Source organism: Muntiacus reevesi, chromosome 5, assembly GCF_963930625.1.
Source record: "Muntiacus reevesi chromosome 5, mMunRee1.1, whole genome shotgun sequence".
Lineage (NCBI taxonomy): Eukaryota > Metazoa > Chordata > Mammalia > Artiodactyla > Cervidae > Muntiacus > Muntiacus reevesi.
In genome coordinates, this window is record NC_089253.1 from 125,034,961 (window position 1) to 125,059,891 (window position 24,931).

Below are 24,931 nucleotides of genomic sequence, written 5' to 3' on the forward strand. Positions count from 1 at the left end.
GCCCTCGGGGGTCTCGGGCGGGCTCCTCCCTGACACAGACCCAGAGCTCCGCCGGCTCCCACCCACCCCCGAGGCCCCCCAGCCGTGGCTCCACCTGCCCCTCCCATGACGCCGGATCACTGAGGGTCTTTAGGAGTCACACGAGCCCTTGGTGCTCAGGGCTTTGGTGCTCGTCACAGATGGGAAGGAGGGGAGGGAGGGGACCGCCCACACCAAGCAGGTGCAGTCACTTTGGACCGGCCCTGCTCCGCGTGGACCTGTCCCCGCGCGGGCGGGGCGGAGGGTGACAGTTACCAAACTCCTAGGACTCAGTGGGGAAGAGAATACAAGGTGCCTCATTAGGGATCTTATAACGATCACAGGTAGAAATCATTTTGGGATGGGTTCAAAGCATTGTTTTTTATTGAAACTTTAAAACACAGGATTTATTAGAAAATCTTGTCGTCACCCCTTCCTGTGTGTGTCCCCAGGGCATATCTTTGTGTGTGCACGTGTGTGCGTGTTCTGGGAAATGGAAGAATAGGATTGATTCAAGGTTGTTTAGTCAATGCTCAGAAATTTCGATCTGCAAGTTTAGTGACTCCGCCCTTTCCAATGCAGGGACATTGAAACTTCAGCACACACAGTATTAAAGTTCATTTCACTTGTTTCTTTTTACTCTTTTAAATGTGGCTGCTAGACCATTTAACGTTGCTGGTGTAAGCCCCATTATGTGTGCAATGGATTTGTTGCTGTTGTTTAGTCACAAAGTCGTGCCCGACGCTTCTGTGACCCCATGCTGTGAAATTTTCCAGGCAAGAATATTGGAGTGGGTGATGGGGCTGGTCTAATATAGTATTTTCAAGAATGGTCCCAGGCACATAGGCTCGTTTCATATTTTCAGTCCTTTATCTAGTATTTATCCTTTAGAAATGAAAGCAAGAGGAGATAAACAGTATGTAAAATAAGATTTTGTTCAGTATAACCCTTCTATCATTGTTTTAAGAGGAAGAGCTCTTCTAATTATCTTTAAATTTTTATTGTGATAATTCACATACCATAAAATTCAGCCTTTAAAGTGTGCAATTCAGTGTTTTTTTTCTAACTAAATCACTAATCTGTGCCACCGATTCCATTCCTTAATTCCAGGATGTTTTCGTCGGCCCCAGAATAAACCCCGCACCCACCGCAGCTCCTCCCCAGCTTCCTGCTCCCAGATCCCGGCAACCCTCCCAGCCTCTGTGGCTCTGCCTGTCCTGACGGTCCCTGTAATGCAGACGCACAGCACATGGTCTCGGGGGCCGGCTCCTTCTACTTACTGAGCTTTCCGGGTTCACCGGTGTTGACGTGGCACTTCATTGGTCTCACAGCTGAGCAGTCTCAGCTTGTGTGGAGGCGGCCCCGAGTTCATCCAGCAGCAGCGGAGGGATGTGTGTGCTGGTTCTGCTTTGTTCTGCTGTGAGCAGCGCTGCGTGGTGAGCATCTCTGTGTGTTCCGTGTGAGAGGTTTGCATGGACCGTGGCTGTGCGTCACCTAGGGCTGGGATTGCTGGGTCGAAGGGTAACTCCGTGCTCAGCTGTTTGGTGACCGCAGGCCGGCTTTCCAGAGCACTGTGCCGACATCCCTCCAGCTGGGCATGAGGAGTCCGGCTTCTCCACCACCTCACTTAGTGAGCTGACTTTTCCCACAGCCATCCTATCTGGGGTGAAGCGCTCCTCAGTGGCTTTGCTGACCTCAGAGGACACAGGTTTATTTCGGGAGACAAGGTGGCCTGCACTGTCCTCTTCCTGATGCTCCTTCTCCAGAGTCGCCCCCTTATTCTTGTGGCTTCGCTGTTGCTCCCACACCCACCACCCTCAGATCTGCCTCTCAAGTCCAGGTCTCTCTCCCGAGCCATCCGCCTTACAGGTCATGCTGGGTCGTCCTGGACCAGGAAGCCATCATCCCACGTCCCCCAGTCCCCCATCCCACCCCCAGGTGTCCCAGCCCCCCACTCCATCCTTCTTCAGACGGTTTAAAGCGTCACCATCTCTCCAGCCAACCGAGCTGGAAATCCTGGGATCAGTTTCCACTTGACCAAAACTTGTCCACTGTGCCGAGTGGGCATAGAATTAGCCTCCTTGTGGGCACTGCTCAGCCTCAGCCCAGGTCACGTCGCACAGAACTGTCTCCCTGCACACAGGCTGAACGGCCCCTCCTTGGGTAAATGTGCGCCTTTCCGTCACCCGCCCTGTGAGGCCTACGCGTGCAGTCTGGGGTCTGCAGTGACTTGGCCCCAGGGCGCGGTTCCTGGCTCAGCCTCTCCAGGTGCAAACCCCCGGGTGCGCTGTGCCCTGTTGAACCGTCCCACGGGAGCGTCCTCGCCAGCTTCCTGTCCCAGTTGAGCCTCTGCAGGGGGTCTCTGGGAGGCTCCTCCTGGCCCCCTCCCCTTCGTGATGAATAGAGAGGCTCCCGTGTGCCACAACTAAACCAATAAACTCAAAAACTAAGTGGCCCTCACCAGCGCATTCCGGACTCGCAGCTTCAGCCTGCCGAGGGTGGGCGTGGGACTGCGGGGCCCACGGAGGGCAGAGGGCAAAGCCACTTGTTTGTTTCTAGAAGCGCTTCCCCAGTTTCTCCAAAAAAGGGTTTGCTACAAGCTTCTCACCATGAGTCACCAGACCGGTTGGCCAGAGACTCAGGTCCCTGAGGACCACAGAGACACCAGGCCTGGCCTTCAGGGCCGAGGAGCCGTGGCCAGACCCTTGCTTCTGCCCAGGAAGGGTCTCCAAACCGCCCTGGGGGGAGTCCTGCCCAGGGCCGGCCCAGTGCAGCCGTGGCCCCTGCTGACCGGAGCCCACTCCCCTTCAGGGAAGCGCCCAGTGACAGCAGACAGCCCCTCCCTTCTTTGAGGCTCTCTGAGCTCCTAGCAGGGGTTCAGGCCCCAAAGTTGCCCCGGGAAGGTCTCCCGGCCCTGTCTCTCTCATAGAGTGCTGGCCCTGAGGATGCTGGGCAGCCAAGGGGTACAGTCTGGTGGGGTGCTCCGTGTGGGGGCCAGGCCGCCCCCTTTCCAGGAGAAGCTGCTCTCCGCCTTCCACTCACAGGGCAAATTGAACGCAGAGCTGGCCTGGCCACAGGCTAGATGGTGTAGATGGTGCCCTGGATCCCAGGTCTACAACCTCCCACCATCCACGGAAGTAAAAACAAACTGTTTACACTGGCCTAAGAGGAGGTGCCCACACCCCTCCAGCCCTTCTGGGAGGCCCAATATTTATCACTGACTTCCTAATCGCTGGAGCTGGGCCAGGCAAGGGTTGGGCTCCACGGAGGGTCCCGGCACAGTGCGGCCAGGCTGTGTGATGTGGGGTCACTGGCCTCCTCTGTCCCCACCCACCTCCCACCCCTGGGTTAAGGCATCTCGGCTTTTCCTTTTTTCTTTTTTTCTATGAAACTGAAATATTTATTTATTTGACTGCACTGGATCTTAGTTTTGGCAAGTGGGTTCTAGTTCCCCAGTCAGGGATCGAACCCAGGTCCCCTGCATTGGGAGAGCAGAGCCTTAACCACTGGACCACTGGGGAAGTCTTGGAAATGGAAATATTTAAAGGCCATTTCTTCTGTGTGTGTAACAACTTTTGTTTTTTTCCTGATCACAAAAGTAATTCAGACCTTATCCGTTCGTTTGGGAAAGTGTTAGACGGCCAGTCCCTTACACACACCAGATAAACCCGGCGGGACTCAAGGGCTGCACTGAGACCCTTTGTGGTTAGGGTTGGGGTGAGGGATTATCAGCAAAGAAGAGCAGGAGCCTTCGGGCGGGGGGGCAGCTCTGCAGAGGCCCAGCTCCGTCCCCTCTGTGGTGGCGGCGGGCGGGCAACGCGCGGGGGTCACGGTTTCTCCCACAGGGGCCGGCAGGCCTAGGCTCAGAGAGGCCCGAGGCTGTGGTGGGAATGAACCTGGGGAGGGCGGGCCCTTGGGAGTGTCTGCAACGACCCTGGTGAAGGCGATAGGAGCCTGGACCAGAGGTGCATGAAGGGGTCAGAACTCGGGGGTTAGGCAGTCAAGGCAGGACCTGGCTTTGGTCCAGCGATGCCACTTCTGGCTGCAGATCCAAGGGAAAGAAATTCTGGGTTCGGGCTCTTGGAGGGTCCTGGTCAGGCAGGCGAACGGTCCGTTTGGAAGGACCTCCGCCTCACTCTTGCTGACGAACCTTCCTCGGCGGTGATGGGGGTGAGAACTGAGTCCATGGACGGGTGACTCCAGCCCAGAAGGGAGCCGCCGGGAAGGCAGCGGGAAGCCAGCCGGTGGGCGCCCGGCCGAGGGGTCCGGTCCTGAGGTTCACGGGCCTCTGGTTTGGAAGGGCACTCTCGGCCTTTCCCCGCTGCCCTGCCTCTGGGACAAAGCGGTGAAAGTGGAGAATCAAATGTCAAACAGAGTAAGGTGGCTGTCGGGGGCCGGCCTCCAGCCTCCCATGGGGCCTGGGGCGGCTTCTTCTGTTTCGCCTCTGTCCTGGCCGTCCTGGCGGCAGCTCTGAGCTGCAGGCCTGTCTGCCTCCCGGCTCCCACTGCCCACCAGCTCCGAACATTCTGGAGGCTGGGGCCTAGCTGACCTGGGGCCTCTGAGCTTCTGCTGGGCTGGCCTGCTCAGGGGAGGCCGTGAGGAACGCAGCGGCCCCCCAGCTGTCCATCTTTCCATAGGACGGCGGGCCCCCGCATTCTCGCCCAGCAGCCCGCCTCACTCTGCCCACACGTCAGACCCGTGGCCTCCGTGGTTCTGGGCTGCAGGGGGGCGTGACTGGGAAGGCGGGTCAGGGTCCTCAGAACCAACCACCCAGCCCCAGTCGTCCCGTGCTCGGCCCTCCTTACGCACATGGGCCCTCGGCGCTTCTGTCTTAGCACCCCGCCGTGTGGGAAAACTAACACGGGAGGTGGAGATCAGGGCTCAAACCCACTCCTGCAGCAGTTGAACAGGAAGCCCAGTGGCTTCCAACCTTCATTCCCACCGGGCTGCGTCCCCCTCTTGCCAACCTACCTAGGCAGAGGCCGTGGGCACCCCCGGTCTAGCAGAGGCCGTGGGCACCCCCACTCTAGCAGAGGCCGCGGGCACCCCCCCGGTCTAGCAGAGGCCGCGGGCACCCCCGATCTAGCAGAGGCCGTGGGCACCCCCCAGTCTAGCAGAGGCCGTGGGCACCCCCCAGTCTAGCAGAGGCAGTGGGCACCCCCGGTCTACACGAGGCCGCGGGCACCCCCCAGTCTAGCAGAGGCCGCGGGCACCCCCCAGTCTAGCAGAGGCCGCGGGCCCCCTCCAGTCTAGACAAGAAATCCAGGGGGACCAGGGATGCGACTGCTCCCCGCACGACCCCACCCCTCGGCTCCTTGGGGGACTCCCGCCCTGCCATCCCCACACCCCGGGCTGAGCCTGGCGCTCAGCTCAGAACTGACCCTCCGTGTGTCCTAATCTTGGGAGCCCAGGGGACCAACGCCAGGTGCATCCAGTGCTTTGGCCACACCAGGGAGGGTGGCGAAGAGGCCAGGAGATCTGAGCTTGACTGCCAGCCCCCCTCACTCCCCTCCTCCAACACGCCATCTGCAGAACCTGGAAAATGTTAGCACCAACCCCCGGAGTCTGCTCACCCTGTGCACACTCTGTCCAGAAGTGGCGAGTGCTCTGTGTTTATCTCTGAGGCTCTACGGTGACGCGCGGTCATTCGGGAAGACACAGGCTCGTGGGGACAGTGCAGCCCGAGACCCTTGGGGAGGTCATCCCAGGTGAGGCCCCCAAGTGTCCTGCTGAGCCTGGAGCCCAGCTCACTCTGCCCACCTGGACAGACAGATGGACAGAGTGCTCAGGAGTAACTGGATGGAAGGCTAGCGTCAAGGCCTCAGGGCAGAGTTTGGGAAGCAGGACGCTGGGTGGAGGGGAAGAGATTCAAACCCCAGGGCTAGAGGCCCAGCCTCCACCGGGGGCTGTGTGGTCTTGGGCTTCAGCTGCATCTTGTGCGATCTGGGGACGAAGACAGTCTCACAGAGCTGCGCTGGGGCAGGGGTGGCCGCCGTCTGCACAGTGGGTGTCAGACGCTCCCTGGCTGAGGGTTCAGAGAGTGGGAGCGGGGGTACAATGCCCTCTACAGACGTGACTGAGGCTGGGAATGACCGAGGTCCCCACTTGCAGGATGCTGGGGGCCCCCCATCCCCAGTCAGGCCGTCCCCAGGCGGCCCCGATGCAGCCCAACCTCTCCAGGGCAGCCCTTCTGAGCCCCTCGCCCGCAGTCCCTGGGCTCAGAGCCTGCCAGGCTCCAGGATGCCCTGGCAGAGGTTCTCCTCTGAGGCGCGCGCTCCAGGGCAAGCCCACGGGTGGGGGTACAGGCTGGGCCCAGCCCTCCCCTGGGTCCACGTGGACTGCTAGGGGACGATGCCCACGACCGCCCTCCCGACATGCCCTAACTCGGTGCGGCCTCGTGCCGGGAGCTGGGAACGTGGAGCGTCCGGGCCTCAGACAGCGAGAGAAGGCGCCGCGCCCCCACAGCGCAGGTCCCAGAGCCCAGCCAAGGATGGAAACCCCACTCCCCACCCCGCGGGGGCCAGCCAGCTGCCAGTTACGGGCTGTAGCTGAGTATGCGTACAAGCCGAGTGCCCCGATTATGCTTCTGAGTAGAGCGCCCTCCTTCCTGGGGTCCCCAAGCTCCAAGCTGGGTCGGGTTTCCTGCAAAGCTGGCGAATGCTGCCTGCGCACCAGGCAGAGTCCTCCCCACGGCCCTCAGGCCTGCGGCTTTCTCCGGGAAGCTCAGCTGCGGCAGAGTCACAGTTCGGTCCGACGAGCTGGCCTCGGCCTCCCTCGATGCTCCTGCCCACCGACCCCCAGGGACACGGGCACTGCCGCCCCCTGATCCCCAGCCCCAGGAGCACCCCGAGGAGCTTCCCCCAAGGCACTCCCGGAACTCGCGGACTCCCCTGGAACTGAACTTCGGGAGAACCCAGGCTCCTGTGCCTGTGGAAAGCAAGGGGGCTGGAGAGGGTGAGTGCCCCAGGTCCCCACGAGTCCTGGCCCTGTGCTCCCCCATCCTGTCGTCACGTCTGCCCCCTAAGGGAGCTGCCCACCTGGGGACTGACAGGGCCCCCAGCCCGTGGCCAGCTCCACGCTCCCCCCACCCCCCGCCCCGTCCTGCCCTCCCGTGTAGACAGACAGCCCTGACAGCTGCGGGGACTGACGTCGGGGGTCCTCAGGGGCCAGAGCCTCACAGGAGAATCGGGGCGGGGCGAGGGGGGGGCGGGGGGGTGGATACGAGCCAGGCTGTGAGACCCTGAGGGGCTGGTGGGGAGGGCCGGGGCAGGACAGGAGGGAGAGCTGGGGGTTTGAGCACGGAGCAGGAAGGCCCCGGGGCTGCTTTCCCAAGGAGGTGGAGCCTGACCCAGGAGGAGGCAGAAGCAGCCCAGGCCTGGGTTGAGGGGAAAGACAGATGTCTAAGGGGCCCTGCCCCACCCCGAGGCTGTCAGCACCCCCAGGACTTCGGCGAAGGCTGGGAACAGAGAGCTGGCAGTCAAGTCCCTGCCCCCAGTTAGGATGTTCCTGACACAGACCCTCAGGCCCCCGGCAGCCCTGGGGACACAGACCGTCTGCGCGGCATCGCTGGGTCTTGCTGTGAGGCAGGAGCAGAGGTCACCGGACCCTTGCGGCTGTGCCCCCTCCTAGACAGCAGAGCTGGTCCTGCACCCCTGCACCCCCTACCCGCTTTGGAGATGTCCCCTGGGCTCTCCTCCCTCTGGGGGGCTGCAGACGCCTCCTGCAGATGCCTCAGGCCAGGATCCCTCCTCCGCAGGTGACAGGTCACAGGAAGGTCAGAGGGGACCTGGGCTTGCAGGACACAGGTGGGTGGTCAGGCCTGAGCGAGTGCGGACACGGGGCAGAGGAGGGCTTGGCCTTTGCCCTCTGGGGTTTTCACTTTTAGGGACTTCCTGACAGACAGGCTCCCTCTGTCTCCTGCTTTGGCAGCGCAAGGGGGAAAGGCTCTCCCTGACCAACCAGACAAGACGTCCGGGAAACAGGGCAGGCGGGGCCTGAGGTGGGGGACAGACACTGCGTCCCTTCTGCCAGAGACCTGTCGCCGGACCCCGGCCAAGCGAAGGCACAGAGCAAAGGCCTGAGGGACTTGGGAGCCAGGAGCTGCTTCTGACCCTGAGCCACCACAGGTCTCTGCCACGCATCACAGGTCTCAAAAGTTTTCCCAAGGTCATCCTTTCCACTCCCCTGTCTCCACGAGGAAGTCCCAAACCACCCCCGTGGCTTCCCTCGACCCGAAAGCCTCACTGCCTAGCCTCGTCCAGAGGCCTGTGGACCTTCACCCATGGAGGTCTTGTCCCCCCGCCCAGCCCTCCCAGTGGAGGGGCCAGGGGCAGAAGCACAGCAGGACGCACCCCCAGCTCTGGGCCGGCTTCTCCTCAGATAAGCAGGGAGGAGTTGCTGCCCAGAAACCAGGCCTGCAGGGCGCGGGCCACTTCTCCTTTTAAGGCAGCATCTGCGTCCTCAGCCCCAGCCCCACTCATTCCTGACTGTTTGGAGGAAATGATGATTAATCAACACCCACTGCCCCCCCTCGCCTGTTTTTCATTAGGTTCTTTTTAAAGGGCTGGCGCACCCCCGCTGGAGCAGACACGCAGCAGGTCCCAGCCCACGAGGTGTGGGGGAGCCCGTGAAGACAGAGAGAGGGGAGAGGGAGGGCCAGAACGCAGACGTGCGGGGGCGGGAGTGGGCATCAGGAGGCAGGCTCACCCCCGCCGGCAGCGGGGAGGTGGGGCTTTGCCCCCCACCCCTTGGGAAAGGTCAGGAGTTACATCGAATTGGGGGCCACAAGTGAGACAGGCTGCAGCCTCGGTTCTCCCAAACACGGGGTGAAGCCAGCCAAGCTATCTCTCTGGACCCTCAGGTCCCCCTAGGCAAGGCCTGTGAGCACCGTGGGAACTCTGGGGGTAGCGGGCAGCAAGGCTGCCCATCTGGGGGCCTCACCTCCGTCTGGGGCCAAGGGCCCCGGGCCCAGCCTCAGCCCAGCTCTTCGAGTGGACAGCATCCATGATGGAGCCACTCTGAACCTGGGGGCAGAGGGGCTACCTGGCCACCTGTAGGTGGGTGGTCTGAGCGTCCTACAAGGGCTGACCGCAGACACCCCCTACACACACACCAGGCCCCTCACCCGCCTTGTATTTGCAAGCTTCTCTCCCCCTTTTTGAATCAAAGCACAGTCACACCCGTCCTGCCCAGGCTGAAGCTGCTCTAAAGGGTCACCTGGTTCTGGGAGCCCAAGAGTGAGTGGGCGGGGGGGGTCGGGCCGTGCGGTGACCCAGGCCTGCGGGGCAGGAGTGAGGGTGCATTCCAAGGCCCTGGTTCACCAGGCCCCGTGCCCTGCAGAGGAGCCAAGGATGTCGGCTGCTAAATACACCCCAGGTCAGTCCCCAAGGGCTGTGCTCCCAGGCCAAGCACACACTGTTTCCAAAGGACTGAGCAGCACTCCAGTCCCCCCGGGGGCGTGGTGGGGTGGGGAGGCTCAGAAGGCCGTGGTGGGCTTCTGGCCCCTCCGCCGCTCCTAGAGACAGCACACCTCCCAGCAGTCAGGCCGTTGTCCCCCTGCTAAGGGCATGGGGCGTCCAGGCTGCCAGCTGCTCTGGAGTCGATCACACTTGAACAGTAAACCTAATAATTCGTCCTCGGCAACTCAGCTGCTCCCATGGCTCTCAGAATCAGGTGTTGACTTCACGCCCCAGCCTCCAGCTCAGCGCAGCAGCCCCCCTATGCCGACCATCTCAGCAGGACCCAGTGGATCCCAGGCTCCTCACAGAGTGGTGGTCCTTAGCGAAGTGCTTACTGGGAAAAGAAGGAAATAACGTGGGCTTCTCAAAAAGTCACATATATGTGATATAAAGGAACATCCCATATTGTTACCATCAGGCCACAGTCTTCAGATAACCCACCCCTGAAAACTTTGCGATGTCTACACAATTTTTTTTTTTAAGATGCCATATGCACTTGGTTTGCTTTGAAAATAATTAAGTAAAAACTTAATAAGGTCCCTTGGAGAAGGAAATGGCAACCCACTCCAGTACTCTTGCCTGGAAAATCCCATGGTAGGAGGAGACTGGTGGGCTATAGTCCATGGAGTCACAGAGAGTCAGACAGGACTGAGCGACTTCACTTTCTCTTCATAAGACAGCTGGTTCAGGAGGTTAGCTTCCTTCAGGTAGGAGGCTGGTCATGACAGATTTGATTTTCTGTGGATTCTGTTGTCTTGGGCACTGCTAGGTAGGTGGTTTGTCGTTTGAGGTCACACTTTGAATCCACACTTGTGGTGTCTTCTGCAGCTCGTCTGGGTCAGTGTGAGGGGTGCTGGGCTCTACCTGGGGGGGCTGCCCCCTTGAGCCCCATGGACAGACTGGCTGTCCCTGTTTTCCACTCTGGATTCCTGCAGGCATCTCCTGATGAAGGAGCTTCACGATATCTCTGGTGGAAATTTCTAAACAATAAAATATATGTCTCAAACGGAAAACAAACAAAAACAGGACCTGGGAACCAGGGTCTTAGAATGCACCCCTTCGCTCCTCCTGCCCCCAGGCCCGGGTTGGCCACACTGCTGGGGACGCGTGGGGACTGTGGGGTGCAGAGCCCCCCTCCCCTCTCTCTAGCGCCCAGAGCCGGGCGACCCTGCAGAGCCCCTTCCAGGGCTGAGACAGGAGGGGTGGCGACCATGCCTTGACTCAAAAGGAAGAGAGGTGCTCAAAAATACATGCTTCTTTATTGTTGGCTTCTTATTTCCGTGAGATGAGGATGGTAGGCAGGATCTGTAAATATTCCTAAGTGAGAAAATAAAGTGTGATCAGGTCTTTGTTGCTCTCTCCAACCATATTTTCCTTTGGAAAGGTCTTGGCTGTAAAACCCCAGGACCTGAGACTCACTTGACCTCCTGGGAGCCGGGCAAGGCCCTGGGGCTCCTGCCCGGAGCACAGGAAGCAAGCATGCCTATAAATCCAGAGATCAATACAACCGATGCGTGAATGAGTACTGTAAAAAATCAAATGTCGTGCAAAAAAAACCCCAAGACAGACAAAAATGTAAAATCTCAAGGAAAGACAGCAGCAGCCTTGGGGATGTTCCCCTTTGCCTCAGGTTCCAGCAAGGCCGAGCAGGTCCCCTGTCCCAGCTGCCCGAGACAGAGAGGGTGGCTCTGGGCCTGAGGTCTGGGGAGGAGGGCTGCGGACCCCAGGGTTCCCTCCGGGGCCTCAGGAGCTGGCGTTCTGAGTCCGATGTCAGCGGAGGCTCCGCACGCGACCCCAGCGCCACACGGCGCTGTTAGCGGAGACCCTCTGAGTGGTCCCCACGCTGTCCCTGGGCTCCTTCCTCTCTCTCCGCAGCCAGCTCCTCATGTTTATTTTTCTTTTCTGCATTCTTAGGAGGGCAAACAAGTGGAGACCAAGACAGACGCAAAAAAGGGAGAAGACAAGGGCAGAGATGCTGGCAAGAAGCCCCTGGGCCCCAGACAGGACTCAGACCTGGGGAAGGAGCCCAAGAAGGGTGGCGTGAAGAAAAGTGTCTCGAGGGACAAGGAAGAAGCTGATGGCAGGAGTGCAGAGAGGCCCAAGGAGGAGAAGCTCATCAGGGGCCTGGAGAAGGGCCGGGTCAGGGCTGTGGTGGACAAGAAGGAGGCCGGGAAGGAGGGGCCGGCTGCCCCCCGGAAGGATGAGGAGAAGCAGAGGAATGTGAGCAGAGACAAGGGCAAGAAGGGCGAGCAGCCCGAGGCGGCGAGCAAGACGGCGGCGCCCGAGAAGGCCAAGGGGCCGCGGACGGGTGAGGATGCCCGGGCGGAGGCCCAGGAGCCAAAGGGGGGACGCGGGGACAGGGTCGCCAGGTCGGAGGATGAGAAGGCCAAGAAGGAGGAGCCCCGTGAGGCAAAGGCCCCCCGAGAAGACAGCAAGACCCCAGCACCAGAGAAACCCGCCCCTGGTGCCCCCGCAAAGCCTGCCGATGGGCCCACCAAGGCCGAGGAGGAGGCGACCCCCAGCATCTTCGACGAGCCCCTGGAGAGGGTGAAGAGTAATGACCCGGAGGTGACGGAGGTGAACGTCAACAACTCGGACTGCATCACCACCGAGATCCTGGTGCGCTTCGCCGAAGCGCTGGAGTTCAACACGGCTGTCAAGGTCTTCGCCCTGGCCAACACGCGGGCAGATGACCACGTGGCCTTTGCCATCGCCATCATGCTCAAGGCCAACAAGACCATCACCAGCCTGAACCTGGACTCCAACCACATCACCAGCAAAGGCATCCTGGCCATCTTCCGGGCCCTGCTGCAGAACAGCTCCCTAACCGAGCTCCGCTTCCACAATCAGCGCCACATCTGTGGCGGCAAGACCGAGATGGAGATGGCGAAGCTGCTCAAGGAGAACACCACGCTGCTCAAGCTGGGCTACCACTTTGAGCTGGCCGGGCCTCGCATGACCGTCACCAACCTGCTCAGCCGAAACATGGACCGGCAGCGGCAGAAACGGCTGCAGGAGCAGCGGCAGGCGCAGGAGGCCCAGGCGGGGAAGGCGCTGCTGGAGGTGCCCCAGGCCCGGTCCCCCGCCCGGGGCTCCCCCAGGCCCTCCCTGCAGCCACCCCCCAAGGCCGCTCCTAAGAACTCGCCAGGCAAAGGGGGTGCCCTGGCTGCACCCCCCCCACCACCGCCGCCCCTGGCGCCCCCGCTCGTCATGGAGAACCTGAGGAACTCACTGTCCCCGGCCACCCAGCGGAAGATGGGCGACAAGGCCCTCCCCGCCCAGGAGAAGAACTCCCGGGACCAGCTGCTGGCGGCCATCCGCTCTAGCAACCTCAAGCAGCTCAAGAAGGTGGGCACTGGGCCCGGCCGTGGGGCCAGGCTGAGGGGTGAGCCTGCACCCCCTCCAGGGCGTCTGTCCGTCCTCACAGGAGCTTCCTCTAGCCATTCTCCCTGTTTCTCCCGGAAGAGAAGCAGCACCTTCAGACCCTTCCTCCAAGTCCGTCCCCCACCCCCCGCCCCGTTCCCCAGGCCCACATGGCCTTTGTTTTCCTAGTCCCCTCTTAGAACCAGTCAGGCCCTAGAGGTCAGGTTACCCCAAAGGTCAGTCCCTTCCTGGAGAGCCGGCTTCTCAAAGCTCAGCCCCGCCGGGGTCCTCCACCAGGCTGATCCCGCCTCTCCCGACCAGGTCCCTCCTGAGACACAGTGCAGCCTTGACTGTCCCCCAGTCACTGAATGGCATCAAGTTTTACGGAAAAGGGAAAGGGCCTCCTCTGCCCGCAGCTCCTCTGAGAGCCCAGGGGGAGAGGAGGGCGAGGCATTCCAGGGCCCCCCAGGCCCCCTCCTCTAAGCCGTCTGCTCTGCCCCGACAGGTGGAGGTGCCCAAGCTGCTGCAGTAGGACCGGGCTGCAGGCGCCGCCCGCCACGCCACGCCCGCCCAGGCCCCGCTTCCCAGGGCCGCACGGACCCCGCCCGCCACGCCAGCCACCCTGCTCTGGACATCCCTGCCCTGCTCTGGGGGAGCTGGAGGCCGCTGCCACTCCACGAAGGGTACCTTCTCCCCTCACTTCTTTCTTGTCTCTGACGCTCTCCACCACTGTCTCATTCCTGGAACTGGCGGTTCTGGACGAGAAGAGTCCTACTAGCACGTGACAGAGAAGATGGCACCCCTGGAGCCTGAGTGACCGGCCAGCTGCCAAAGGCCTAGGAGCCGGGAAGCGGGTCCCTCAGGGGTCATGCGACCTGTGGGTCCACTGCCCCCAGGGCCAGGATTCAGGCCTCTGAGGAGCCCTGGGGGCAAGGCCGCTGGGCTGGTGGCTCCCTGTGTGGGGCAAGGCTGTTAGACTGGAGGGCCAAGGGCCCGGGGGAGAGGGCGGAGGGGCTGCGGACACCCCAGACCCCTCCCTGCTAAGCAGAGGACATGAGGGGCCTGGCCTGGTGGGGGGTGGGCTGCAGCGGGGAAGACAGAACAGACAGCCGCTGGACCTGAAGGCTGGATGCCAAAGCAGACGTTCCCTCACATTCACCTGCTGCTGTACAGATAGCCGATCTGTCCTCCGTGAGATTTTATAATATATACGAGCCTTCAGCTCTGAGTGGCCGTGCCCGCCTGGGTGCTGTCCCCAGGGTCCTGACGCTCACCCCTGCTCCGGCAACGCAGGCTCCCGGCCCTGCCCAGCCGGCCACACGAGAGCTCCTCGCAGGGGCCGGACTCAGTCAGGGGGTGCTGCCCGGGGTCCCTGGGTGCAGTGCCGAGGCGGGCGACATAGCCAGGACCTCGATGGCCACATGAGGCGAGCGGTCCGCGCCACTCCGCGCCCCTCGGTGCGGGCTGGGGTCCGGCGCCTCGAGCAGCCCCGGTCAGGAGGACCGAGGGTGAAGTGACCGCGGGGCAGTGCCCAGAGGGTGTCCCCCGGGCCCGCCTCCCACTGCCCAGACGCCAAGGGCGTCTCTCCGCTTTGGAGCCGTGCTGGGCCCGGGGCCCCGTCCCCCGCGTCCACCCCGCGCCTGACCCCAGGAGCCGTCAGGGGTTCTGAGGCGACGCCTGCACGCGGTCCCCGCCCCGCCCGCCTGTCCGTGAGGCGGACCGACGGCGGACACGGCGGAGCCGGAGTTGGACTCCCCCCGACCACACTGGCCCGCGCCTCGCCCAGGGCCTCGAGCCCCCGCGGGGCCGCGGCTCCAGGGCGCGACACTTCCGAGGGGACGACCCCTCACGCGTGCCTGGGGGTGGGGCTAGGCCCCGCCCTCCGCCTGCTCTCCCGCCTACGTCATCCCCCGCCCCTTCCACGCCCCCCGCAGGCCGATGACGTGCCCCTCCCTGCTCCTCCCCCGGCCCCCGCAGGCGGATGACGTCCCCGTCACGTACCCTCCCCCACGTCCCCCTACCCCTGCGGCCCCCGCAGGTCGATGACGTCATCCTCCCCGCCCCCTCAGGTCGATGACGTCACCATCTCCCGTTCCTACCCCTCCCCCTCGCAGGCCGTGACGTCCCCCTCCTCGGGCGGCGGCGCGGCGCCCCCTGGCGGAGACGCGGCCCGGCCTCGCGCGGCTCGTGGACGGAGGGCGGGCGGCTGCACCCGGCGCGGCCCACACCGCGGGAAGGCCGGGGTAGCGGCGGGGGCCGCCCTAGGATCAGCTGGGTTGAGAGTACGGGTGTCTAGGCGGGGCCGAAGCCCTAGCTGACGGGTCCGGATCCAGACCTGGGCCGGGGTCCCCAGCCGCCACACCTGCGCACCCCGCCCGGGGGCCCGCGGAAAGAGCGCCCGGACAGGGGCGGTGTGTACGGGCCCGGGGGTTCCGGGCTGCAGGGCCCCTCGGCCCGCTCGCTGTGGCCGGGCCTGGGGCCCAAGGCCGCTCAGGCGGCTCCTCTAAGAGGCGAGAGATTCGCACGCGGGTCACCCACCAGGACCACTCTGCTGGGGAGCCAAGTCGGGGCCGCCGGCTGCGGAGGTGGGAGAAGGGGAGGCGCCGCCAGCCCCACCGGGCACACCCTTCTTCCGGCCTCCCCTGCTCCCAGCTCTGCCCATCCGGCTCTCAGCCGCCTCCTCCGCTCCTGACCGCGCCAGCCCCCGTGCTCCGCTTTCTTGCTGACCCCTGGCTCTCGACCCTGACTGTACGTCCAGGCACCTGGGCCCTACCCCCTCCCTGCCGTCCTCTTCTGGACTCAGGCTCCCCAGCACCGCAGGCCTCGCTGACCCCAGGATGCGGGCCTCTGGACTTTGTGTAACACACTCCCCCTCCCACCTCCGCTTCCCAAACCCCCACAGCGTCCTGCTGCTTCCTCTGAGCTGAGCAGGACCCCTGCTTATACCACTGCTGACCCAACCCCTGAGGGTCACGGCTCCTTCCACCCAACACCACCTTGTAGGGCGACTGCCAGTTTTCAGGGGTGCTGGGGGGAGCAGCTGTGCGTGGTCCCCAGGTGAGAGGTTGGGTCTCAGGAGAGACCAGGGCATTGCCCTGTTTACCAGCTAGACAACGTGAGGGGCCTCCTCGCTGTTGCCACCACATGAAAGCTCCACTCCTGTACGGTTTCCCCCTTTTTTCTTGAAATTCTCTTTTTTTGCAGTGCTTTGCAGTTAATTGATTGGAAATATTGGAGGGAGGGGATGGGGGGGCTCTGATTGGGATAAATAGCCTCCCATCCTAGACTATGGAGCAATTTCTAATTGGCCCCAGGCTGCTGACTTAAGGAAGCTCATTCTGGCTGGCATGGCCCTGCATTCATTAACATCTCATCTTTCAGGGAAATGCAGAAATCTTGTCCTGCAAACCTCCACCTCCCAGCTTCAGGACAGAGAGAGGGGCTGTCCAAACCTTGGGATGACCTGGTGAACCCTCTCTCAGCATGCTGGCAGAAGCTGTGGCCTGGAAGCCAGGACACCTGCGGCCCACCTCTCATCCCCCTCCCCAGGAAAGGTGGACTGGCAGCACATGCTTCCCCTCCACCCAGGTCTGGTCCTGGCCCCAGAGCAGCCGGCATAGAGTTCCCCCGCCCTTACCGTGAGAAGAGAGCCTCCAGCGGGCCCTGGGCGCGGCCAGCACAAGGGCCTGGCCGTCCAGACCAGGCCGCAGCACCCTGTGGCCTAGGAAATCAAGGAGCCAGCAGGTTGCAGTGGGGCTGGAGGACGCGTGGCTGGAGGGAGGGGGACTGACAGAGGGCTTTGGAGGGGGTGGGGGGCTTTCCAAGCTGACTTGGCGCTTTCCCCGCGTGAATTAAAGTCTATCAAGTTTCCTTTCCTGGATCTGTCACCAGGCCAGGGAGCGGGAGGGGACCGGCCCGACACAGGAGAGGCACTGAAGTGGGCCTGGGGAGTCTCATGTCTTGGGGGCCTCTGATGCTCCAAGGTCACTGACAGCACCTGTCCAGCCGGGCTCCTCTCAGCTGCTGGTCCAGGGAAGCCCTGTGACGAGGAAGGGCAGCCCCAACAAGCTTCCCGTACCCCCGAAGCAGCGCCCCCATTCTACAGATGAGGAAGCGGAGACCCAGCGACCTTGGGAAACACACACCTAGGTCAGTCGGTGGGGGACAAGCGCGAGTCCAAGTGTCTCAGATGGGGGGAGGGAGGCGCCTCCCATGCCGGACCCACGTGTGGAATCTGGGACCCTGAGGACCCGCCTCCCCGTGGGGGCAAGATCTGCCTCCCCTGCTCTGGCAGCCTGGCAACCCTCAGCCAGGGCTTCTGCCTGTGCTCGGGCACCGGCCCTGCCCTCCCCTGCGGAGTCAGGAGGTGTGGACGGCCCAGCAGGAGTTACGTCACCACAGCTTTAATCCCCCGGAGCGCGGCCCGCGGGGTGGCCAGGGGGGCTTCTGCCCACGGCTGGTGGAGCCTCCCCAGCCCCCAGTCCACGGCAGACAAACAGGAGGGGCCCAGCCTTCCTGGCCCGGGGTCCTGGGAGGAGAAGGGCTGGAAGAAAGCAGGGGCCATGAAGGTTTTCCTGCCCTTCCCCCACCCCTGATAAAAATAGTCCGTGTGTCCCAGGCCCTCCCTACCCGCCCCTCAGTCACGGCCAAGTTCCAGCTCAGCTCCTGTTCCTCCTCCCTGGGGCTCCGTTCCCAGAAGGTCTCAGAGTGCGGCTGGGCCTGGGGCCTGGCGAGCAGATGCCCCTGGCCACCCCTGGGGCCGGGCGGAGGCTCAGTCTCCTGAGGGATGGCAGAGACGCAGCTGGCTCCTCAGGCTCCAGGGTAGGAGGGCTGGGGTGGCACGTACGGGGGAGGAGCTGTAAGCCAAGGAGACGAGGTGAGGATCGGGACGGCACAGGAGGGCACGACCCAGGCTGCAGGACCCCCAGGGCAGAGCAGGCAGGAGGAGGGGCCCACTCACCTGCAGGGTTGTAGACGGGGGGTCCTGCCGGGTAGAGTGGATACTGGGGTGCAGGACCGCTGGGTGGGTACATGAAGCCAGGCTGTGGGGGTGCAGGGCCGGCTTTGGGGTCCTGGGGGTATGGGTACACCGGCTGCACAGGGACGCCTGTCATGGGGATCTCCTGGCCTGGTTGGGGGACAAGGACCAGCACTCAGGGCACCGCCTCCATGGGACGCCGCCCCACCCCTCTGGGCCAGGGGGTCCTGCTGCCTCTGCCCTCAGACCTGTTTGGCAGAGTCCAGCAGGACGCCCGGAGGTGGCCCCTGCTGGTTGGTCTGGGCTCAGCAGTGTGCCCGCTCAGGGTTTCAGAGACCTCCTAGGCCAAACAGCACTGGCCTGGGGGGCGTCCTGGGCCAGGATATGGCCGCCCCGGCCTAGCAGAGCTGCCCCGGAGGAGTCCTCCCACACTGAGCCCGACACGGGGTCACCGTTCCCACACCCACCAGGCCTGGGCCTGTGTGCAGGCACACGTCTTTTGCACATGGAGTGCACTCGATGTCGCTCGCGCTCCAGGCCCGGCCCGTGCGTTTCCTGAGAGCACACGCACGGCACACAGTGCAGGCACATCCATGTACCCAGGGTTCACACGTGTCCCTGCGCTCTGGCTTCTGGGGTGACGGGCGGGCAGGTGTGTCCAGAGGGGCCTGCAGCTGCCAACCACACCTCCTGACCTCTGATGCCCTCCGAGGGCACCCCCGCCCCTCCCAGCGTGGACAGACGGACGGACGCACCTTCAAACGGGCTCTGCAGCTGCTGGCGCCGGCGGTAGAGGTAGCAGCAGGAGCAGAGGAAGCAGCAGATGGTGGTGGCGACCACGGCCACGAAGAGGATCACGGCCGAGGCGATGCCCGCTATGGTCTTGGGACTTGGACAAAGAACAGGTCTCCTCACCTTCCAGCCTCACGCAGGGAGTCCTCACCATGCTGACCGCCATGCTGGCTTGGACCCTCGGCCAGAGAGACGCCGGGCTCTGCCCTCCCTGCTGGGGAGAGCTTCGGGACCGCGCTTCCCCGAAGGCAGGGCGGCCTCCTGAGCAGCAGCCTCCCCGGAGGGGCTGCGGTGTGCACCCAAGTCCACGACTGAACAGCCTGGACTCCAACACAGGAGGCCTGACGGGCAGAGCTCAAGTCTCAAACGGTGCTGTGTCTGGGTCACTGCCTCCCCATGCGTGCTCTGTCAGCGCTCCCTCCTCCCAAAACAAGTTTGAGAGCCCCTTTTGTGCACCCCCTTCAAGCCGCCCGGGACCCCAAGATCACAGAGCTGGTGAGCGGCGGACTGGGGAGAGGCCAGAGCGCCGCTGGGCCTGGGGCTGCCCCTGCTCCCGCCCTGCGCAGGCCCGGGGCGGGGGAGGGCCGGGCCCAGCCCGCGATGACCACATGACGGTCGCCGGCCGGCCCCTCCTGGAGCTCCAGCCCCGCTTCGGGGCAGGGTGTGGGCTGAGCGCGCGGTGCGGGGGAGGGGAGGGCCGGCGCCCACCTGAAAGCCAGGCAGTGCTTCTGCTGCCGCTCGGTGATGAGCAGGCTCAGGTCCCGGCAACAGTACCGCTGGTAGCAGGTCCCGCAGCAGAAGGTGAAGAACTCGCAGTTGAAGCCCGGATGCCAGGAGCCATTCCGGTCCAGGTACCACAGGCAGTCCTCGCCAGCCAGAGCTGCGGGCAGCGGCGGAGGTGCCCAGTGGCCACCGGGCCGGATCTCGGGCCGCCCCAGCCCCACTCCACCTTCCGGAGCTCCACCGTGGTCCCTGCGCCTGGACACCTCGGCCTCGACCCCCAGGGTCGGGGCCCCCTGTCCAGCGCCCACCCCCTCCCGCCTCCCCTCCCACGGACCCCGAAACGCCCAGGCTCCGCCGGGATCTCCCGGGCGCCCCCGGGGCCGCGCGCCGAGGCCTCCCGCCGCACCCCGCGCCCCCAGCCCTTACCCAGGGGAGCCCCCAGCACCAGGAGCGCGACCACGGCGAGCGGCGCGGCCCCGCGGAGCCCGGCTGGCGGCATGGCGCGGCGCGGCGAGCGGCGCGGGCGCGGGGCGCACAGGACGACGCCGCCGCCGCCCAGCTCCGCGGGCCAGCGCGCCCGCCGGCTCCTCTCCGCCTGCTCGGGGCGGGGCTCGCCCGCCTGCGCCGACCCTGCCCCCGCGCCCCGCCCGCCGGGCTCCGCCCCGGCCACGCCCCTCGCGGGGTCCGGGTCCGAGCCGCCCCCGCGGCCCGCCCCGCGCAGGCGGGCCGCTGGGCCCTACTGCGGAGGCTTTGCTGGCCCTCGGCCTGCTAGCTGCCTCGCCCGTCGGCGTCCCCGCCCCCAGAAGCCCTGCTCCTGGTGCCACTTCCGAGCGCTCAGGCGCAGGGGCCACCCCTGACGCAGGACCTCCTCTGCCCAGCGTCCAGCAGGACGTCCTGCGGCGGTGGCGGGGAGGAGACCGGGGGGCCGGGAGTCACCCCGCCCCCACCCCAGAACACAGGCGCCCATTGAGAGGCCGCTCAGAGCAGCTTTGTCCCCGCAGGCCCGCAGACTTGGACCCTGCCAGCTGCGCTGGGTCCCTGAGTGCCCCTTCCCCCTCCGAGTGGCCAGCGCTGGCCTGCGCCAGCCTAGGGCCTCCCAGTATGGATGGCAGGCCGCGGGGGCCACCTGGGCCCACCCAGTCGGATGCCCTTGGCAGTGGAAACCCTTTTCTTCACAGAGCGACCCCCCAGAGAGACCGGTGGGGCAGGGCATAGGGTGGCCCCCCAGGGGTCATAGTCTCCTTGCAAGTTTGTCAGTGGCTGTGCCTCTGCTCTGGACGCACCTGATCAGGAGTGTGCAGGGGCCTAAGCTGGGGAGAAAGCCCAAAGCCCCCTTAGCCCCACTGAGTGCGGCCCTCAGGGTGCTCGGCAGACTCCTCCTCTGGGGCTCTCCAGAACCCCATGAGCTAAGTCAAGCTCACTGGTGTTATTAGTTCATTTTACAGACATAAGCTGGGACTCAGGGGAGTTCAAGGATTTGTTCAGGTAATAGAGCCCGTAAGTGGGAGAGGCCCTCTCAGTCCAAGTGTCTGCACCGCTGAGTGGGGGAAGGTGTCTGCACATGGTATATCCCGTGAGGGTTAATGTCCACAGTATACAAGGAACTCAGACGACTCAGCATCAAAACAAACAAACAAAACACCCACAGAAGACTTGACTAGGCATCTTCCCAAAGATGGACAACAGGCACATGAAGAGATGCTCAGCATCATGGACCATCAGGGAAATGCAATTCAAAACCGCAATGAGGTGTCACCTCACACCTGTCGGAATGACTGTCTTCAAAGAGACAACAAACAACAGCTTGGTGAGGATGCAGAGAAAAGGTTCACACCCTGCAGCATTGTTAGTGGGGGTGTGACTGGTGTGGGCACTCGAAAACAGTACGAAGGTGACAAAAAAGAATTACCATACATTTTGGCAATCCCACTCCTGGATATTTACCTGAATTCAAATTCACTAATTTTGAAAGACATATTTCAAAAGACATATGCACCCTTCTGCTCACTGCAGCATTATTCACAATACTCAAGATATGGAAGCAACCCAAGTGTCCATCAACAGATGAATGGATAAAGAAGTGTAGGAATATACAATGGAATGCTACAAAGCCATAAAAACGACTTCTGTAGTGGTCCAGGTGTTTAAGACTGTACTCCCAATGCAGGAGGCCCAGGTCCCATCCCTAGTTAGGGAATTAGGTCCCAGGTGCTGCAACTAACTAAATAAATACTTTTTAAAAAGAACAAAATGTTGCATTTCCAACAGCAGGCTGGACCTGGAGGGTATTATCCAAAGTTAAACCAGTCAGAGAAAAACCAGCAGTGTAGGATATCACACATGTGGAATCTAAAAAAACAAAACCAAAAAAACCCCAAAGGAGCAAACATGAAACAGAAATAGAGTTGTAGACAGAGAACCAACAGGTGGTTAGCAGAGGTGAGAGACCCGGATGGAGGCTGTGGAAGGGTGTGAACTGCCAGTCACACTGGTGTGCAGCATGCTCAGTATAATGGACGCGGTGGCAAGTCAGAGAGAAGTCGGCAACAGAGCAAGGTCTGGGGCTCCATGGTGCTCAGTGGTAGGGAACCCACCTGCCAGTGCTGGAGACACGGGTTCAAGCCCTGACCCGGGAAGACCCCACACGCAGCGGAGCAACGAAGCCCGTGCACGGACTGCTGAGCCCTGGAGCCCACGCTCTGCAGGAAGAGGAGCCACCGCAGTGAGGGCCTGAGCCCAACAACTAGCGCGTCGCCCCGCTCTCCCCAACCAGAGAAAAGTCTGCACAGCAACGACCCAGCACAGCCAAAAATAAATCTTAAACAGAGTGAAGTCTCGAGTGCCTATCACGAGGCTCCGTCAGTCCCGGGCTCCCACCCCCAGCAGCAGATGGCGAGTGTGTCCAACATCAAGGCATGGAGGCCCAGCAGAACCTGAACAGGCTGGAAGGGCGGCGGGGGCAGGCGTGGCCCTGTCCTGGCCCCACGGGTGCTGGCACCCCCCAGGAGAGCACAGGCCAGGAGAGGGTCTGCTCCTGCCCAGGATGTGGCTGCTTGTCTGATGAGGGCCGGGGGAGCGTATGTCTGTCCTGATGAAGGACAAAGCCATAAATGCCGCAGAGATGAACAGACACAGAGAGCCCCCGGCTTCCCACACCCAGCAGCGTGTCCGCGCCTCGGGCACGCACTCCGTGAAGGCAGGGACCATGCGGCCCTGTGCTCCCTGCCGTCCCCAGCCCTCACTGCTGGGGCCTGACTGGCAGATGGGGGGCTATCTCTTCCTTCCCGGGTAGACATGCCCACCTGAGCCCAGAGCCTGTCTGACAGGGGTCCTTTCCAGCATCCCTTCTCTCTGTGCCTTTGGTTCCTCTTTCCTTAGGAAACAAAAACTCAAGTCTCTCCTATTAAAATGAAACAAAACAAAACAAAGCAGAAACACAACCACGTTTCCCAAAACCCCTCCCTTTCTAGCTGTGTCTGTTTTTCACCCTTTTTTCTCCACCTAGTTCTCAAAACTTACACGCCTGGTTCCAGCTCACCAGAACAGCAGTGATTTCCTAATTGCAAAATTCTAGGAAAACTTTTCAGCGCAGATGATGGGAGGTGATCGGACAGGTCAGAGGGGAGAGCGGGGTGGGGGTGGGGTTGCTTCTCAGCCCGGGGTGGGGGGCAGCGCTGGAGCCTGGAGCCTGCGCCTCCATGCTGAGCTGGGCCCTGGGCTGGGGGAGAGGGAGGAGGAGGCTTGGGCAGGAAGGCTGGGGACCGGGGAGGGGGTTGTACAGGCCTGCAGGCCTGGAGGGGCTTCCCCACACCTTCTGCGGGCAGACACAGCAGCATCCTCACCTCCCGCAGTGGGTCTCCTGGCCCCGGGGGTGGGCAGGCCTGTGCCTGGACCAGAGGGGACGGGGTGTGGAGGGTGATGACACCGGTGATTCTGCAGGTGAGTGTGTACCGGCGTACCCACGAGGGCGCCGGTGCTGGAAGAACTTAATTTGCCCTGTTCCCAGGCTGGGGTTCAGAGTTGGATTTCTGTGACTTCAAAGCCCAAGCCGGTCCACTCGTCCTTCTGCCTCTCCCAGATCAGGTCTGCACTGCTCTGAGCCGGGCCTGGCGTGTGGGGCACATCTGTGGGCAGACCTCGGGGTGGGAAATCCAGCCAGCAGGGGCGGGAGGAGCGGGACCATGACCCAGTTTGGGCCTGGCCCGGGGTTTCAGCCTCAGCATCTGCTGAGTCATCCCGCAGCGGAACGTAGGGGCCGGCTGGGCCTCCTCCCCACCCGCCTGACCCGCTTCTCCAGGTCAGGGCAGATGGAATGGCATCCCCGGGGGCCCCGGGTCCTGGGGCGTCCACCTCTCCTCTTCAGGAGAGCCCCTTGGACACCCCCTCCCCCATGGGCCTCTGTCCACCCAGCTCCTGCAGAGAACTACACACTTTCCTCTGATACAGTCTCATTGCACTGAAGGAACAGGCGCTCACTAGCCCAAAATAAACACACGTTTCTCCTTCATCAGGAGGCTCTCCTGGTGTCCAGCGTGACTCGTGCTTGCTGTGGACAGATGGCTACCCCTGGGTCTGTCCTTGGGGGCGGGGGGCGTGGGGGCAGCCTGGCAGGAAGGGAACCGAGTGCCAGGCGTCTCTGCGGGGCCCGGGGGGTCTGGGCTGAACCCCGGCAGCCTCAGGCCGCGGTGGGGCAGCCGCTGGCCAGTCCTAGGCGGCTGCCTGCCGGGGGGCCGGGGGGGGGGTGCCAGGTCACCTTCAGGTGGCACCGTCCTGGGTCTGCGGCTGGGCTGACGAGCGCTGTTTTGAGGCCGAGGGGAGGAGGCCAGGAGGCTCTGTTCGCAGCAATTCTGTCTGTGCCCACTCCCTCTCCTGGGAGGTTTGCGGACATGGGCGTCCACCTGCACTGACCCTTCCCACCGAGCTCTATTTTCAGCCGAGACCCGCGTGAGCCCTCTGCAAGGTGGGTACAGTGGTCGTCCTTGCGAGTCTGGCCGCGTAGGGCCGGACTTGGGTGCTGCGGCTGGCGGTGCACTGGGGGCCAGGCTCATCACCGCCCCACGCCACCGGGCACGGGGCGGCCATGTCGGAGTCCGTGCCCCCGGTGCATGGCTCCCCAGGACGGACTGGTCACGTCTGTTCACCCTACATGGCTGCGGGGGTGGAGGTCCTGGCCGGGATGCAGGAGGGAGCCTACTCGGAGCCTCTGGCCAGGGTAGAGGAGCCCAGCCCTGCGGGCTGGAGAGGGCCCCTCGGGCCTCATCTTCCGAACTTGTAAGTGCAGGGGGTTCAGTCGGACCCCCCACAACTGCAGGTCAGCCGGCTGGGGGGCTCTGGTCCTCTCTCTGTGTGTCCAGTGGGAGATTTGTGGGAGGGCCCTGGTAGGGCCTCGGTGGACCAGCCTCCTGCCCAGCGGGTGAGCCCAAGGTCAGGAAGGGAAGCCAGGCTGAGGAGGGACGCGGCCACAAATCCGGGGGCAAGAAACGCCACACCTCTTTCCCTTCCGTCACCTCAGGTCAGATAGCCTCTCCTCCCAGCTGGCAAGCAGCTCAGGCCGTGGTCCCTAGTTTGCTCCCCTGCCTGCCAGGGTCACATGGTCTCA

The 24,931-nt window shown here is 63.1% G+C and overlaps 2 protein-coding genes across 2 annotated transcripts in view; one reads left to right on the forward strand and one right to left on the reverse strand.

The window, feature by feature from the left end:
- LMOD1 (leiomodin 1) overlaps nucleotides 1-16,630 on the forward strand; it is a 29,510-nt gene extending 12,880 nt beyond the window's left edge. The window contains exons 2-3 of the mRNA XM_065936372.1: nucleotides 11,391-12,824; nucleotides 13,345-16,630. Of these exons, the coding sequence (XP_065792444.1) occupies nucleotides 11,391-12,824; nucleotides 13,345-13,371 (1,461 nt within the window). The 3' untranslated portion in view covers nucleotides 13,372-16,630. The remainder of the gene's footprint in view (nucleotides 1-11,390; nucleotides 12,825-13,344) is intronic.
- A 596-nt stretch (nucleotides 16,631-17,226) lies between these two features.
- Nucleotides 17,227-19,933, reverse strand: SHISA4 (shisa family member 4). Its single transcript, XM_065936373.1, has 5 exons — nucleotides 19,759-19,933; nucleotides 19,318-19,489; nucleotides 18,573-18,706; nucleotides 17,800-17,967; nucleotides 17,227-17,695 (listed from the first exon to the last, which is right to left on the reverse strand). The coding sequence occupies exons 1-5, from the start codon at nucleotides 19,829-19,831 to the stop codon at nucleotides 17,649-17,651; spliced, it is 594 nt and encodes a 197-aa protein (XP_065792445.1). The 5' UTR covers nucleotides 19,832-19,933; the 3' UTR covers nucleotides 17,227-17,648.
- Nucleotides 19,934-24,931: the final 4,998 nt, after the last annotated feature.